This window comes from Scylla paramamosain, chromosome 18 (genome assembly GCF_035594125.1).
Source record: "Scylla paramamosain isolate STU-SP2022 chromosome 18, ASM3559412v1, whole genome shotgun sequence".
Lineage (NCBI taxonomy): Eukaryota > Metazoa > Arthropoda > Malacostraca > Decapoda > Portunidae > Scylla > Scylla paramamosain.
The window spans coordinates 18,286,399-18,299,649 of record NC_087168.1 but is presented as its reverse complement, the minus strand read 5'-3'; the positions used below and the strand labels follow the sequence as shown (position 1 = coordinate 18,299,649).

General features: G+C 43.0%; 1 protein-coding gene across 11 annotated transcripts in view; it reads left to right on the top strand.

Moving 5' to 3' along the window:
- The window catches only part of LOC135109233 (kinesin-like protein unc-104), a 110,607-nt gene extending 101,622 nt beyond the window's left edge, over window positions 1-8,985 (top strand). For 8 of the 11 annotated variants that reach the window (XM_064020452.1, XM_064020454.1, XM_064020461.1 and 5 more), the window contains 7 exons: window positions 1,040-1,287; window positions 2,244-2,423; window positions 2,689-2,807; window positions 3,411-3,666; window positions 4,138-4,274; window positions 4,793-4,894; window positions 5,597-8,985. In XM_064020452.1, the coding sequence (XP_063876522.1) occupies window positions 1,040-1,287; window positions 2,244-2,423; window positions 2,689-2,807; window positions 3,411-3,666; window positions 4,138-4,274; window positions 4,793-4,894; window positions 5,597-5,672 (1,118 nt within the window). In that variant the 3' untranslated portion in view covers window positions 5,673-8,985. The remainder of the gene's footprint in view (window positions 1-1,039; window positions 1,288-2,243; window positions 2,424-2,688; window positions 2,808-3,410; window positions 3,667-4,137; window positions 4,275-4,792; window positions 4,895-5,596) is intronic. The other 3 variants (XM_064020458.1, XM_064020455.1, XM_064020460.1) reach the window with 3 other exon arrangements.
- Window positions 8,986-13,251: the final 4,266 nt, after the last annotated feature.

Here is a 13,251-nt window from a genome sequence, read left to right as displayed (position 1 = left end):
CTTCCTGTCATTCCATTACTAACCTCCCATCATCTAAATTTTTGTTTTTTTTCTTTTAATATCTGGGGATTTTTAAAACTTCTTGCTTACACTAGCCATAGCTGTCTTGTGAGTGTAGCCACAGCTGTTGTTGTGCTTTCTGTTATAAACCAACACAAGCAGGTTACATATTATGGAGGAAATTTATTGCCTTGCCCATGAAAGGAAACTACAGTACAGATGTAGTTCCTGTTTGAATCACCCCTGATTGTTTGTTACCTGCCTGACCTGGTTGTCACTCCTCATGACCCTCTGTGACCTTGATACTATGACCTCCACATCCAAATGAGTAGAGGAAGGTCTTTTATCCTCCCCCTCCCTCTCTCTCCCTCCCTCCCTCCCCCTCTCAAGGCAGTCATGCCCTCAGCATTATGGCATTTTGGTGTGTTTTCACCATGGCACTGCAGTATATTTCCCTGACTTTTTGTCATTGATTTCTTCACAGAAGTGTATTATTTTCATTACCAACAAGTTTTTCCCTCTAAACAAAAACAACAAAATCCACTATTTTGACAGACAAAAGCTTGATTCTTCCTGCTGTAGAAGTGCAGTCTGAAAATCAATATGTTCACTACTTTTCTTCTCTGGGGATATATATTTTTGAAACTCACAGTGTGTGTTTTAAAGATCCAAGTTTTTAACAATCCCCAAGACATTAGTTTGTAGCCCTAGCGGCACTAGTTTGTAGCCCAAGGCACTAGTGTGTAGCCTTTGTTGTGTCCCATGCTGTGCCGGTGTTTCTCTGTCCCACCCTGAGCCCCGGTGCCCTGACTCACTTAGTCTGCCTCACAGAAACATCATCTTAACCTTGACCCAGGACAAGAGGGGCATGATCATAACCTTGCTAGTAAGTGACCCGTGACCAGCTCTCTTCATATGTAACCTGTTGTGCTCCACGGTCTCCTCCTGTCCAATACATCCCAGGCCTGCGGAGTACCCACAGCCCTGTTTGCCTGCTCTGGGCTGGGGCGGAACTGATTAAGGGTGGGTCTCTTGGCAGGCTTGCAGCGGCGGCAGAGGAGAGTCCTGGACACTAGCTCCACTTATGTGCGTGGGGAGGAAAATCTCCACGGATGGAGACCCAGAGGAGACTCGCTCATCTTCGAGCACCAGTGGGAGTTGGAGAAGATCACTCGGCTGACTCAGGTGGAGCGCACCCGACATGTGCTGCTCCTGAGGGAGAAACTGGGCCTTGGCTCCACCCCACATGCCACCAGCCACCACCATGACTTCACCAAGAGCGAGAAGGTGAGCATCTCTGATGATGCTTCTGTGTTTTCTTACAATCTTTCTTGTTCTCATCCAGTATCTCATTGTCTTTTCTCTTGTCCTTCTCCTCATGTTGCTGTTTGAATGACTTTAAATATCTTTGTCCTCCTCCTCTTCCTCCTCCTCCTCCTCCTCCTCCTCCTCCTCCTCCTCCTCCTCCATTATTTTTGCACATTTCTTTTGTCATATTCACTTTTGACATGCTTAAGCTTTCCATGTACTAACAGCTTTGTGTCTGCCTCTCATTCATCTATATGGTGAAGATTTCTGCCTTGTGTGATGATTGTTAAGCATACTTTTCCTTTGTGAATAGTGTCATCAACCCTCCCTTGTCTGTGTGATTAAATATTTCTGCCTTAAATTGCAATGAGCTTACTTCATGAATATCTGTGCCTAAAATTAATAAATGTATGTGTGCTCTTTGTCACTTGCACGTCTTACTCATCACATTTACCGCCACTATCTTGTCATCTTGGCCTATTCATTCCACTCACTGTGCTTACTCTGTGCCTCCACTGAAACACGTCATGTCATCAATAAAACATGCTTCCTGCTGCCGCAATGTCTAAACTCATTCCTCTTATTGGGAGCTGGAGTAGCAAGACAGAATATAAGATGTGATCTGCAATTCCACTTGTCAAAAGTTTAATTAAGTTTGATGCCAATAGAATTCAGGTCACTGGTGTGAAGAAATAAGGATAATGCATTGAAATAAACAGATCAGTCTTCACTTTTCCTCTTGCTACTTCTATACTTCAGCCATATGTGTTTATTAGTATCATTCTTTCTCATGTCATGTGAATGAGTCTCTATTTCCTCTCATACACCACACAGCATTTCCTGTTTCATGTGAACCACCATTACCCTTTACCACCACCACCACCACTACCACCACTACCAACATGCACTCAGAGCTGCTTTTCTTCCTTCTCCAGCCCCTTATCAACCACCATCATACTTTCACGCAGGAGGTGGCAAACCAAGCAGCCAAGGCAGGGTGTGATGCACGTGCTGTCCTCACCCGCTACTCCTCCCGTGACAACCCCCAGACTGACACTGAGACCATGGGAGAGGCAGAGAAAGCCACTGCCCTCAAGTTTGTCAGACTCATGCAGGTATGGTATTGTGTAGGGTAATTTCTCAAGCATATGCAGATGTCTAGTACCTCTATGTGTCACTCACACAAAATTATCCTGCTTCTGCTGTTTTCCTCCCTCGTGCATCTTTTATAACACACGCAAGCTTTGTAGACAACCCATTCACTGCAGCTGCCCTCCACACATGTTAGAAATTAATAAAAACAACATTTTCTTCCACATTTCTTGTGTATACCAAAAAAAATAAATGCTTTTCTTGTTTTGACTTGTTCTTGTGTGTCAGCAGGGCCGGTCAGCACAGTCCCTCGCCAAGCAGGAGATGCCAGCCCAGACCCCAAGTGATGATCAGGATGCCCTCACCACCTCAGTGACCTCCTCTTGTTCTTCCACTGCCTCTGCTGAGTGAGTGCCACTGCTTGCAAGTCTCCTCTCCCTTGTCATCTGTTTTCTCTCTCAGTTTCTTTGTCATCTTTTCTCTCATTTTTTTTTCTCTGTGCAGGGCAACTTTGTGGTAGTGCTTGGTTTGCTGCCAGAAGATTGTGAGTTCAGTTCAGGTTCATGGTAGTTTTTTATGAGGGGTAGTGCTGTCTTGTAAATATAGGAAAGCCTTGTGATCTTAGCTATTTACCTCCTGGGATTCTGCTTTTTCAGTCTCTTCTTCCTCCTCATAGTCTCCCTTCACCTAGTCATGTTCTTCCATCTCCTTCATTGAGTGAGATCAAGTTTCTTAATGAGCCTATCTCTGTACTCTCCATTGCTTATCCTTCCTCTCTGGTTAAGTGAAGAATATAAGAATAAAAAAATAAGGGAAAGCAAAAGAAGCCTTCAGGCCAACACATGTCAGTCCCAGTATAAAACGTATCTACCAATTTCCATCTACCATTGCCTTCCATAGATATATCAAAACTTTAATAGTACAGAACATAAGAATATAAGCAAAACACAATGGTTATGACTTTCCACCTGACTCCTTCTTCCCCCCTGACTGCTTCCTTTCCTCCCCAGGCCATCATCTCCTGAGAGGCCCCGTGCCCCAGTGCCAGAGCTCCACATCCCGCTTGGTGGCAGTGCCGTGGTGAACCACGACTCCCCACCAGCCAGCCCAGGAGACTCCCAGGACTCGTCTCCTCTGGTGGAGTGCCGCTCAATGCCACTCTACGTGCCCGAAGTGGAGGAGATCCGCATTTCACCCGTGGTCAGCAGAAAGGGTTACCTCAACGTGCTTGATGACCGCACCAACACCTGGATCAAGAGATGGGTGGTGCGTACTCAGTTACTTCCTTGCTTTATGCTTTCCTATTTACAATATACTTGGTTATCATATTATGAAGGAAGATGAGGACAATAAGCACCATTTTTTTGGCAAACACACACGACACATGAAAAAGAAACAAAAAAGAATGCCTAGAAAATGCAGGCAGGAAATTGCATGGCGGTGAAGCAGAGATAGACAGAAGTAGAGATTCAAGCCTTAAAGAGGTATCAGTTCAAGACTTCACTGATAGTTAACCTTCTTGTATGTCTTCACCTTACACCTTCATGTATTTCAAAAGAGTGCAACAAAAAACTTTAAAAAATCTAAGAAAATGAGAATAAGAATACATAAAAATACAGGCAGGTGGTCAAACAGAGATGACATTTTTTCTTCACACTCCAATTTATTTACAGAAGAGAGCAACAAAAAAATCATAGTACTTCACATTTGCCTCTACTAATTCTTCCCTCTGCTTAGGTGGTTCGTCGCCCATATGTCTTCATCTTCCGGGACGAGAGGGACCCAGTGGAGCGTGGACTCATCAATTTAGTCACTGCACAGATTGAATATTCAGAGGACCAGCAGGCAATGGTCCGTGTCAGGAATTCCTTCAGGTACGTTTTTTTTCAAGCTGCGCAACTGATCCCTGTTGAGTGAGGGCAGGAGTAACTTCTTTTCCCCATCAGGGGCCAAGAGGGAGAGAGAGTAGTGTGAATGTGAGGTGTGCCTTGTCTTGGGGCTTTTTTGAGGAAGACAGTCTTGGCATATGTATGTATGTATGTGTTTTTCAACTGCTGAGTCGAAAGCAGAGTGAGAAGGAAGACTTTTACTTTATATTTCATCATAATTGTTTTTTTACAATCATGGTGGTCCATGACACTATGTATCCTTTTCCACCAGGTTCTGACAGGGTTAAGAGTGTGAATGATGTGTGCATGAGTGTGTGGTGCCTTGTCTGGGCCACCTTGTGGGTGATTGCCAGGTAGACCATTGTTTTTGTCATCTGTCTGCATATTCTATTTTTCAGTTTTGGTGATTCCTCTATGTGTTACTTTCCTACACACATTTTTCTCTTACACGTCCCTCACCATCCATGGACTGCACTGTCATCTGACATTGTTCTTGTTTGCAGCGTGGTCACCAAACAAAGGGGCTTCTTGCTGCAGACACTGGGAGACAAGGAGGTGCATGACTGGTTGTATGCCATCAACCCACTCCTGGCTGGGCAGATCAGGTCAGGCTCATTGCATCTCCATACACAGTAACAGTAGTAATAGTAGTAGGTGTTGTAGTTGTAGTAGTAGTATCTTTATGACTAAATATTTCTGCAGATGTCACATTGCAGCAGAAAATACTGAAAATACTGAAAGGGTTTTCTTTATTTTCTAAATGTCTGTTTTGTTTTGTTTACCAAAATGATGGCTGTCTTGGAATTTGTCATTCATGGTTATTAAAATTATGTTGGTTAAGAAATAGTAACATAAGAAAAGAATTGAAAATACTGTTTATAAACCCATCTATGAAAGTGACACTCATCTCAGTTACTCCCTCATCCCTTATCACACATTGTCAATACATCTCATTTCTTCACTTCAGCAGCCTCACTCACACACCCCTATCCACACAGATCAAAGAGTGGTATAAGGAAAGAACTGAGAATGCTGTTTACAATACCATTTTTGAAAGTGGCAACTTACATCACTCACCTGATGTCACATATAATTAATATATTTCTTCTTTGCTTCTGCAGCCTCATTCACACACCCTTGCCTACACAGATCAAAGAATAGTATAAGGGAACAATTGAGAATGCTGTGTATGATCCCATCTTTGAAAGTGACACTTGGCTCACAAAACTCCCTCACCTTATGTTACATATGAGCACATTTAATTTCTTCACTTCTGCCACTTCGCTCACACAGCCTTGCCCACACAGATCAAAGTTGGGTCGCCGCAGTCGCCACACGTCAGGCGGCAGCCACCCCAACACCCTCTCAGTGCCCACTAAGTGAGGTGGCTACCCCCTCATCATCACCACCACCACCACCACTCCACCCTCAGCCTCCCTTCGGCGCCACCACTCCACCCGTGGCCCCTAAGGTGTCTCGGGTCCCTTGCCACTCACCTACTGCAACAACAACATCAACACTACTACTCCTCCTCCTCCTCCTCTTAGCCAGAAAGGAAGAAGTGGAAGTGGCGCTGCTACGTAACAGTACTACCACGTCTTAGTGTTTTCATGTATGTGTCAACCAGAATAATAAATAAACACGTATTCCAGAAGCTAAAAAGTAGTCGTGCGTGAGGAGGGCGGCCAAATGGAAAGAAAGGTTCTCCCTCCCACCCGTCAAGTGGTGGGAACACTCGCTGCGCCTTCAAGGCAAGGTGACAGTCACACTGTGTTTCACCTTCAGGAGACGTGGCTGGCAGGGCCGCGTTGGTACCTCCTTCAGTCTGACCATCATTATATATACATATATTTTTTTCTGCCAACCCCTCCCCCTTTAAAAAAAAAGCATGTAGTAGAAGAGTCAGTACACTTGTCATATTTACATACTACTATACTGTCTGAGAGAGATAGGATGCCTCATTCTTTGTATCTGATGGAATTCTTAGTTTTGAAAGATGTTCCAGTAATGACTGCATGACTGTCTATTCTCTAGTCCCTAAGATGACAATACTACTCAAAAAAACTGAGCTTTAGAGAGACACTGCAGATCCCTCTCATCCCTCTCCCCCCCCCTGCCACCCACAGACATTCCAATCCTCTTTATTCTTGCAGTGTTTGCTGTGTTTCTCCTCCCAAGTGTTCAGTAAATGAGGACAAACAATCATTTTCCCTGATCAACTCTTTGTTCACCCCACGTGCTTGTTGCCTGTTGCTGTTCCTGGGCCCAACCAGTATCACTCCCGTATTGTGATCATTACTGTTGACTCATTAGTGCTGCAAGATGATACACATTATTACCAAGTTAGGCAGAGAGAGAGAGAGACACACAACACACACATACACACACACACACACACATGCACATTCATTCTTGTGATGTGTAGGAGGTAGGTGGGATGTGATGTCCTGCCACTCACTAACATTCCTCTAGAGGCCTGAATTTTTTATGTAACCCCACACCAATAGTGGCCTCTCCATTACATTATGAAGAAATGTTTGTTTTGAATTGTCAGGAGCATTTGTGAACTATTTCTTTGCATAGCTCATCCCTTTCACTCCCACAGCTTCCTCTGCCCTGTCATGTAATTCCAGTCAAAGCAGGGCATGTCTGGTTACTGAAAAGATTAGGGGTTAAGTCAGGTTTGTATGGACCTTGTGTTTTTCTGTTCTGTTGTGCTGTAAATACTTCCTTTTTCAGGACGTAAAAGTCTTCATGGCCAGACTTGAATATTGGATCTAATAATGCCATTGGCTGTTGCATATCACTGACAACATTCTTGGGAGCATTGATGTTTTGCCTTATTGCCTACCACCCCAGGTTGTCCCACTCAGCACATCTCACCAGCCACTCACTCACTCAGCTCACTTACTTCCTCCTCCTCAGGACAGTGTCAGTGACTCTCATCTTGACATCTTGCTGCATTGAGGGTGTGAGGGCAGTCAGGTGGGGATGGACTGGGGGAGTAGTGAGCTGTGTGAGGATTGTGGTAGGTGTACATAAGTATCAACACACACACACACACACACACACACACAGTCTCTCATCATGGATCTCAGACATGATTAGCAGAGAGCATCAACATTCCCCAGGCTAGAGTTGTGAATAAGCAATTCTTGTGAGTTGTGATATACAAAATAAAAAGTATATATAGTATAAATAAGGATATACGTATATATATATATATATATGTATGTATAAAATAATTTTTTGAAGAGTTTGAGGATTTATAAGATGCTGTAGATGGCAGATTTTGAGGGCAACTTGAACACTAAGGTCATAATATACTATAGTTTTATGCTGACCTGTAGGAATCAGTCCACAACAGCTTCCCTGCCCAACTCGTAAACGTAGAGAAGTGACCTGAGGAACTGCCGCAGCCTTCCCAGTCATTTCACAACACAACAGTGAGCCCGACAGACTCACACACACCTACCATGACCCACTACCAGACCATCCAAGACTGCACCAGTTTATGAGACAAAGACAAAACCACGGCAGAGAGAGAGAGAGAGTGAGAGAATAAGACAGGTCTTAGTCATAAAAGGTGCCAACAGACTACCCAACAGATGTTATGGTGCATTTCACCCTGACCTGACCATCACCATTACCATGACTGCCACCAGAACCACCATCACCACTATCCACATACGTAAATCTATACTCCTGCACAAATGAGCTTGGCACAGAATGAGTCCTTGGCCTGGAAGCTCTATTACTCCCTAGATAGTCACAGTGAGGTGGCAGGAAGTGTTGGTCATGTGATCTGGCTCTGGGACCCTTGACCTTACAAATCCTTGCCCAACCATTCCCTTTTTCCTTCCCCATCTCCCCATCACTCTTCCCTCCCCCCCCTCCACTCCCTCCACTCCCAACCAGATCTCTCCACTGCGTGCTCTCCTCCTCAGCCTGTCAGCGCTAGCATTCTGCCTCTGTGATTGCCCCCAGAAAGGATCAGCTCTTGCCTTACTGTTTGGGGGGGTTGTGCTAGCCAGTAACATCTTACGCCACATGAGACCAGTCATTTTCAGCCTTAAACGGGCTTTCAGTAAGGCATTCACTTGTTCATACAGAGTATTAGACATTGAAAGATATTTTTGTTTTTGAATACTCAGACTGGACTACCTATATCATGTGATGAGACATTTCATTTTACTTCTTCCCTCCCTCCCTCCTCCCATCCTTGTAGAAAGTTGTCATAACATAAACAGTAGAGAGTGAGAGAGAGACAGACAGACAGATCATATTATATCAGGATGTTAACCTGGTGACTTTAAAGAATGAAACCAAAGATGTTAGCTGGTAAGAATAAGCGTACTATCTTTATCTAGTCACAAGCATCACCATTACACACCAAAGTAGAGTTTATGTTACCAAGATAATGTATATTGTTTTTGTTGGGTTGCCCATTTGTTTATTCATATTCAAGAGTTTAAAAAATCATCAGATCAATGATGACAAAGAATAAAGGAGGATGTCCACTACCTCAGGACAACCTTCAGCTATGGATCACGACATATTTTTTTTAAGAAAATTGCAATTTGGATATTAATAACTAGTGATATTATGTTATAATAGAGTATATCTCAAACAGTTATTTATGAAACTCACTGTAAAGCTTGATGTTTACAATGATATGGCCAAATGTAATAACTCAGCTGGTGTTTCTGTATCCTTCAACCACAACCAACAGGACTGAGGAACAGCTCTTAATTAATCCCTCCATTGCAATAAGCAACAATTCACATCACAAAAACTAGTGTATGGAGTCTTTATAAGCATCTACAAGAAAGAAAAAAAAAAAAAACAGATTTTCCCATTTCTAAGTACAATGTTTGCAGGTGGCTGTGGAACAAGAAATGATGTCTCAGAGTGGTTAGTAATTAAGGAAAGATCTGCCAAATAGCAGTGGATGGGTTTTTAAGCAAGTGTGGTGGCTGAGTGGGTGGGTGGGTGTGACCAGCTGGTATATCAGTGCCCACCTTCACCCCGGTAATGACCCGTATGTTGATAATGTTAATCATAATGGATATGACGTGTATAAGGGGTGCTGTGGTTATGTCCAGCCCAGTGTGACTTTTGCCCTTGCTTTATCTCTGCCTCCGTTTTTTTTTTCTTGTTGTTATTGGTTTTATTATTGTTATGGTTATTATCTCTCTCTCTCTCTCTCTCTCTCTCTCTCTCTCTCTCTCTCTCTCTCTCTCTCTCTCTCTCTCTCTCTAAGTATTCCAATCAAGTTCAGAAATTCTTTATCATTTTCTTAATATTTTCCTTTAATTTAATATACTTATCATTTTTCATAAGATCAACTTTTTAATACGAGAGAGAGAGAGAGAGAGAGAGAGAGAGAGAGAGAGAGAGAGAGAGAGACTACCAACAGATCTCTAGAAGCATACAGCAATTTGGTATTCTTATCACAAAGCTGTAGATGGCAGATGATAAAAGCATTCCGTTGGACGTAGTAAAAGGAAAACATCAAAAGTTCATCAAATGACTTTAGATTAGTCACATGCATAACTTATTAAAATATACATGTTGCATTCGGGACATTTTGGATCAAAGTCATGGGTTCAGTTAAGTCTCGCAGTTACTTTCATTATTCATTTCTTTAGCGTATATAGTCTATAAAAATTTGTCTGCCTTTGAATCTACCTCTATTAATATATCTATCAGTTCATTTATCTGTTTGTGTAGATCCATCCATCCATCTATTTATCCATTTAGCTATCTATTTATCCATCCATCCATATATCCACCTGACAACATCAATCACACTAACATATCCTACCTAACACGACCACACACTCATGTAAACTAAACCCTCATTTCCTAACAAGAACCATACACCCACACACACCTAACACGCATTTCAAGCCCCACCTTCCCCCCCAACACACTACTATAACGAGTCGAACCAGTCAGTGCATGCCAAGGTCGTAAACAACTTGGACCTTTGAGCCTGAGCGAGAGAGCGAGGGGACGAGTCAGCGTACACGAAGGCGTACACCATGAACCGCGATCGAATGAGGCGTAGAGGAGAGCGTGGTGAAGGTGACGTGTTTTTTTAGGCTCCTTTTTTTTTTGCCCTGTTGATCTAGATTCAGCAGGTTATGTGAGCATTCTCTCTCTCTCTCTCTCTCTCTCTCTCTCTCTCTCTCTCTCTCTCTCTCTCTCTCTCTCAAGATAGCTTAACAGTTACGCAACGTGGCCGTGTTGTGTTGTTCTGTTCTTTATATATATTTTTTTGCTGCTTCATTATTCCTGAGAGAGAGAGAGAGAGAGAGAGAGAGAGAGAGAGAGAGAGAGAGAGAGAGAGAGAGAGATTTAATTATTGTAAAAATAGTTTTGACGTTTAGTTGTCTGACGTAAATTGCTTGAAAGATAGTCAGCGAACAACACACACACACACACACACACACACACACACACACACACACACAAGAAAGAAAAACAATAACAAGAACGAGGAGAAAAGGGAAAATTATAATAATGCAACCTGTTTTGATTATACAGAGAGAGAGAGAGAGAGAGAGAGAGAGAGAGAGAGAAAGGGGGGTTGATAAAACAAGGGATTAATGAATTTCGAAGCTTCGGGGGATTAGGGGATGAAGCAATGAAGCAGCTGTAGAGATCATCGCAGTGTTTAACTATCAGACAGGATGTTTAATTTTTTGTGTATAGTATACCCTCCAGCTGTTATGTGTGGGGGGGAGGGAAAAGATTTGTAAGTATCAGGAAAGAGGAGATAGATAACATTTTGCTTGGGTAGGGAAGGAACTAAGGGAGGAGGAAGAGAAGGAAGATTTGGAAATTTTAAGGGAGATCAGGAGGGAGAGAACATTTTTGCATGGGGAGGAAAGGAGCTACAGGAGAAGGAGGAGGATACGATGTCCATGATAAAAAGAAAAAAAAAAAAAATAAATAAATAAATGAAATAAATAAATAAATAAATTGTTGCTTCTGTTATGATTATTACCTACTACTAATTACAGTTGCTATTCACCAACAATATAGCAAGTAATTTGGGAATTCATGTATGCAGCCTATGTATGCAGCCTAGTACTCGTTCAGCGATTGTCCAAGATCCTAAGGATTAGAGGATGGTTAAATAACGCGTTCATTTAACTCATTTCTTCACACAGGAGTTAAATCTCTCTCTCTCTCTCTGGATGAGGCGTGCTCTCGGATGGTAGTGATGCGAGTAGGAAGGTGACGTGAAGGCTGGAGTCGATTAGCAGCATGAGAGGGAAGAGGGGCATGTAGAGGCGTTACCGTAGACGAGAGTTCACATTCCACTCCAGGCAGTAGGTAAGGTGCTGGGGAGAGCAGGACGCGAGTTAACGGTGACTACAGAACGTCTCCGCTGCAGGTCACATCTCCAGTGCGTAAGGGGAAGCCGAGACGGTGCAGGGCGGTCACGTACCGGAAAAGTGTGCTGGCGTACTGCCGAAGGGAGAGACAGAAGGGTGACAGTGACGCTGACCTTGTGCTGTTGATCATGGGATTTTGTGAAGGTCATTCGGAGAACGCTTCAGGAAGACTTGGTAGCTTAGAAATGATTTTATATTGATTCACTCCTAACTTACCGCATTCTTGATCCGTGCCTGGCAAATTCTTACAGCTCCTCCAGTCCCAGTGCCGTCATCGTGATGCACAACCATGCACAGCCATCTCATGTTATTGTTGTTGCATTTTGGAAATATAGTCATGGAAAGAAAGAGCGGAGGCAGTTTTAAAGTTATGTACCTAGAGAACAGAGTGGTATTCACAAGGATCGAAGGAATGGAAGGAAAGGAATCAATGAATGGAAGTGTTTGAGATAGACCATGAAAAAAATATCAACATGGATACTGTAATAGTTTTATTTGTTTATTTATTTGTTCCAATCATTTGCATTGGAACAATATTCTTTTTTCATTAATGTAAATGTATTAGTCTCCTCAAACACTGAGGTGAACTCGCTCTGTCGTGTCTCACTATGACAAAAGTAATTCTTCCGTTGTAACACTCGCTGGATAGAATAATGTATACATAAAAGAGAGATCAAGCCATCAAAGGAGGAAAGCCCAGCAGGAAGCGACCATTGCTCCCCACAAAAGCTCACAAAATCACACCCATGGGACCATTTTGAGGATTATCCCGAGGGGACCGCGTGGTCTGAAGGAATGTAGCGTATCCCTGAAAGAACTGAGGCACGTAGGTTGCCTGCAGCATGGTCGCAAGATAGAAACCTTAACCCGCACATAATGGATGTAAAAAGGCCCTCTCCTTCAGAAACACCGCGTCCTTCAAGATTAGTGTTTGGTCGCAGGATGGAGATATTACGGAGATCCCACTGATCCCGTTCTAGACGCAGTGTGGTAACTTCCTTTACAGTTTAACGAGCACGAACCGCAAAACCCTCCAAGTCAAAATGACGCTAAGATTCCTTGGATCGCACTCTCCTGCAGGTGGATGATGTGAGTGTGAAGATGAGACGATTGTAAAACCTTATAGCAGTGAGAAACGAGTCGAGCCAAGGAAAGTGTACGTGCAGCTGTAGGTCGAGCAGGGCGCGTATGTGAGTGGCATCTTATCGATTCCCTTAGGTCATTATACCTTGAACTTCATAGGCTGACAGTTTCTGCTGATCTCTCTCTCTCTCTCTCTCTCTCTCTCTCTCTCTCTCTCTCTCTGTTCTTAGCAGATAGTGACAATTTTTTTTGTTTTTGTTATTTATGTAAGTACGTATGTATGTATCTGAATATCTATTCATCTTATCTATCAATGTATCTGTCTGTTTGGCTATCTGTGTCTTTGTCTGCCTGCCTGCCTATTTATCTGCCTCTATCTGCACATTTATCGATCTATCTATTCATTTATATGCATTCATAATTACCATAAAACAACTGTCACTTTATATAATGTTACTGTGTTGCGTAAA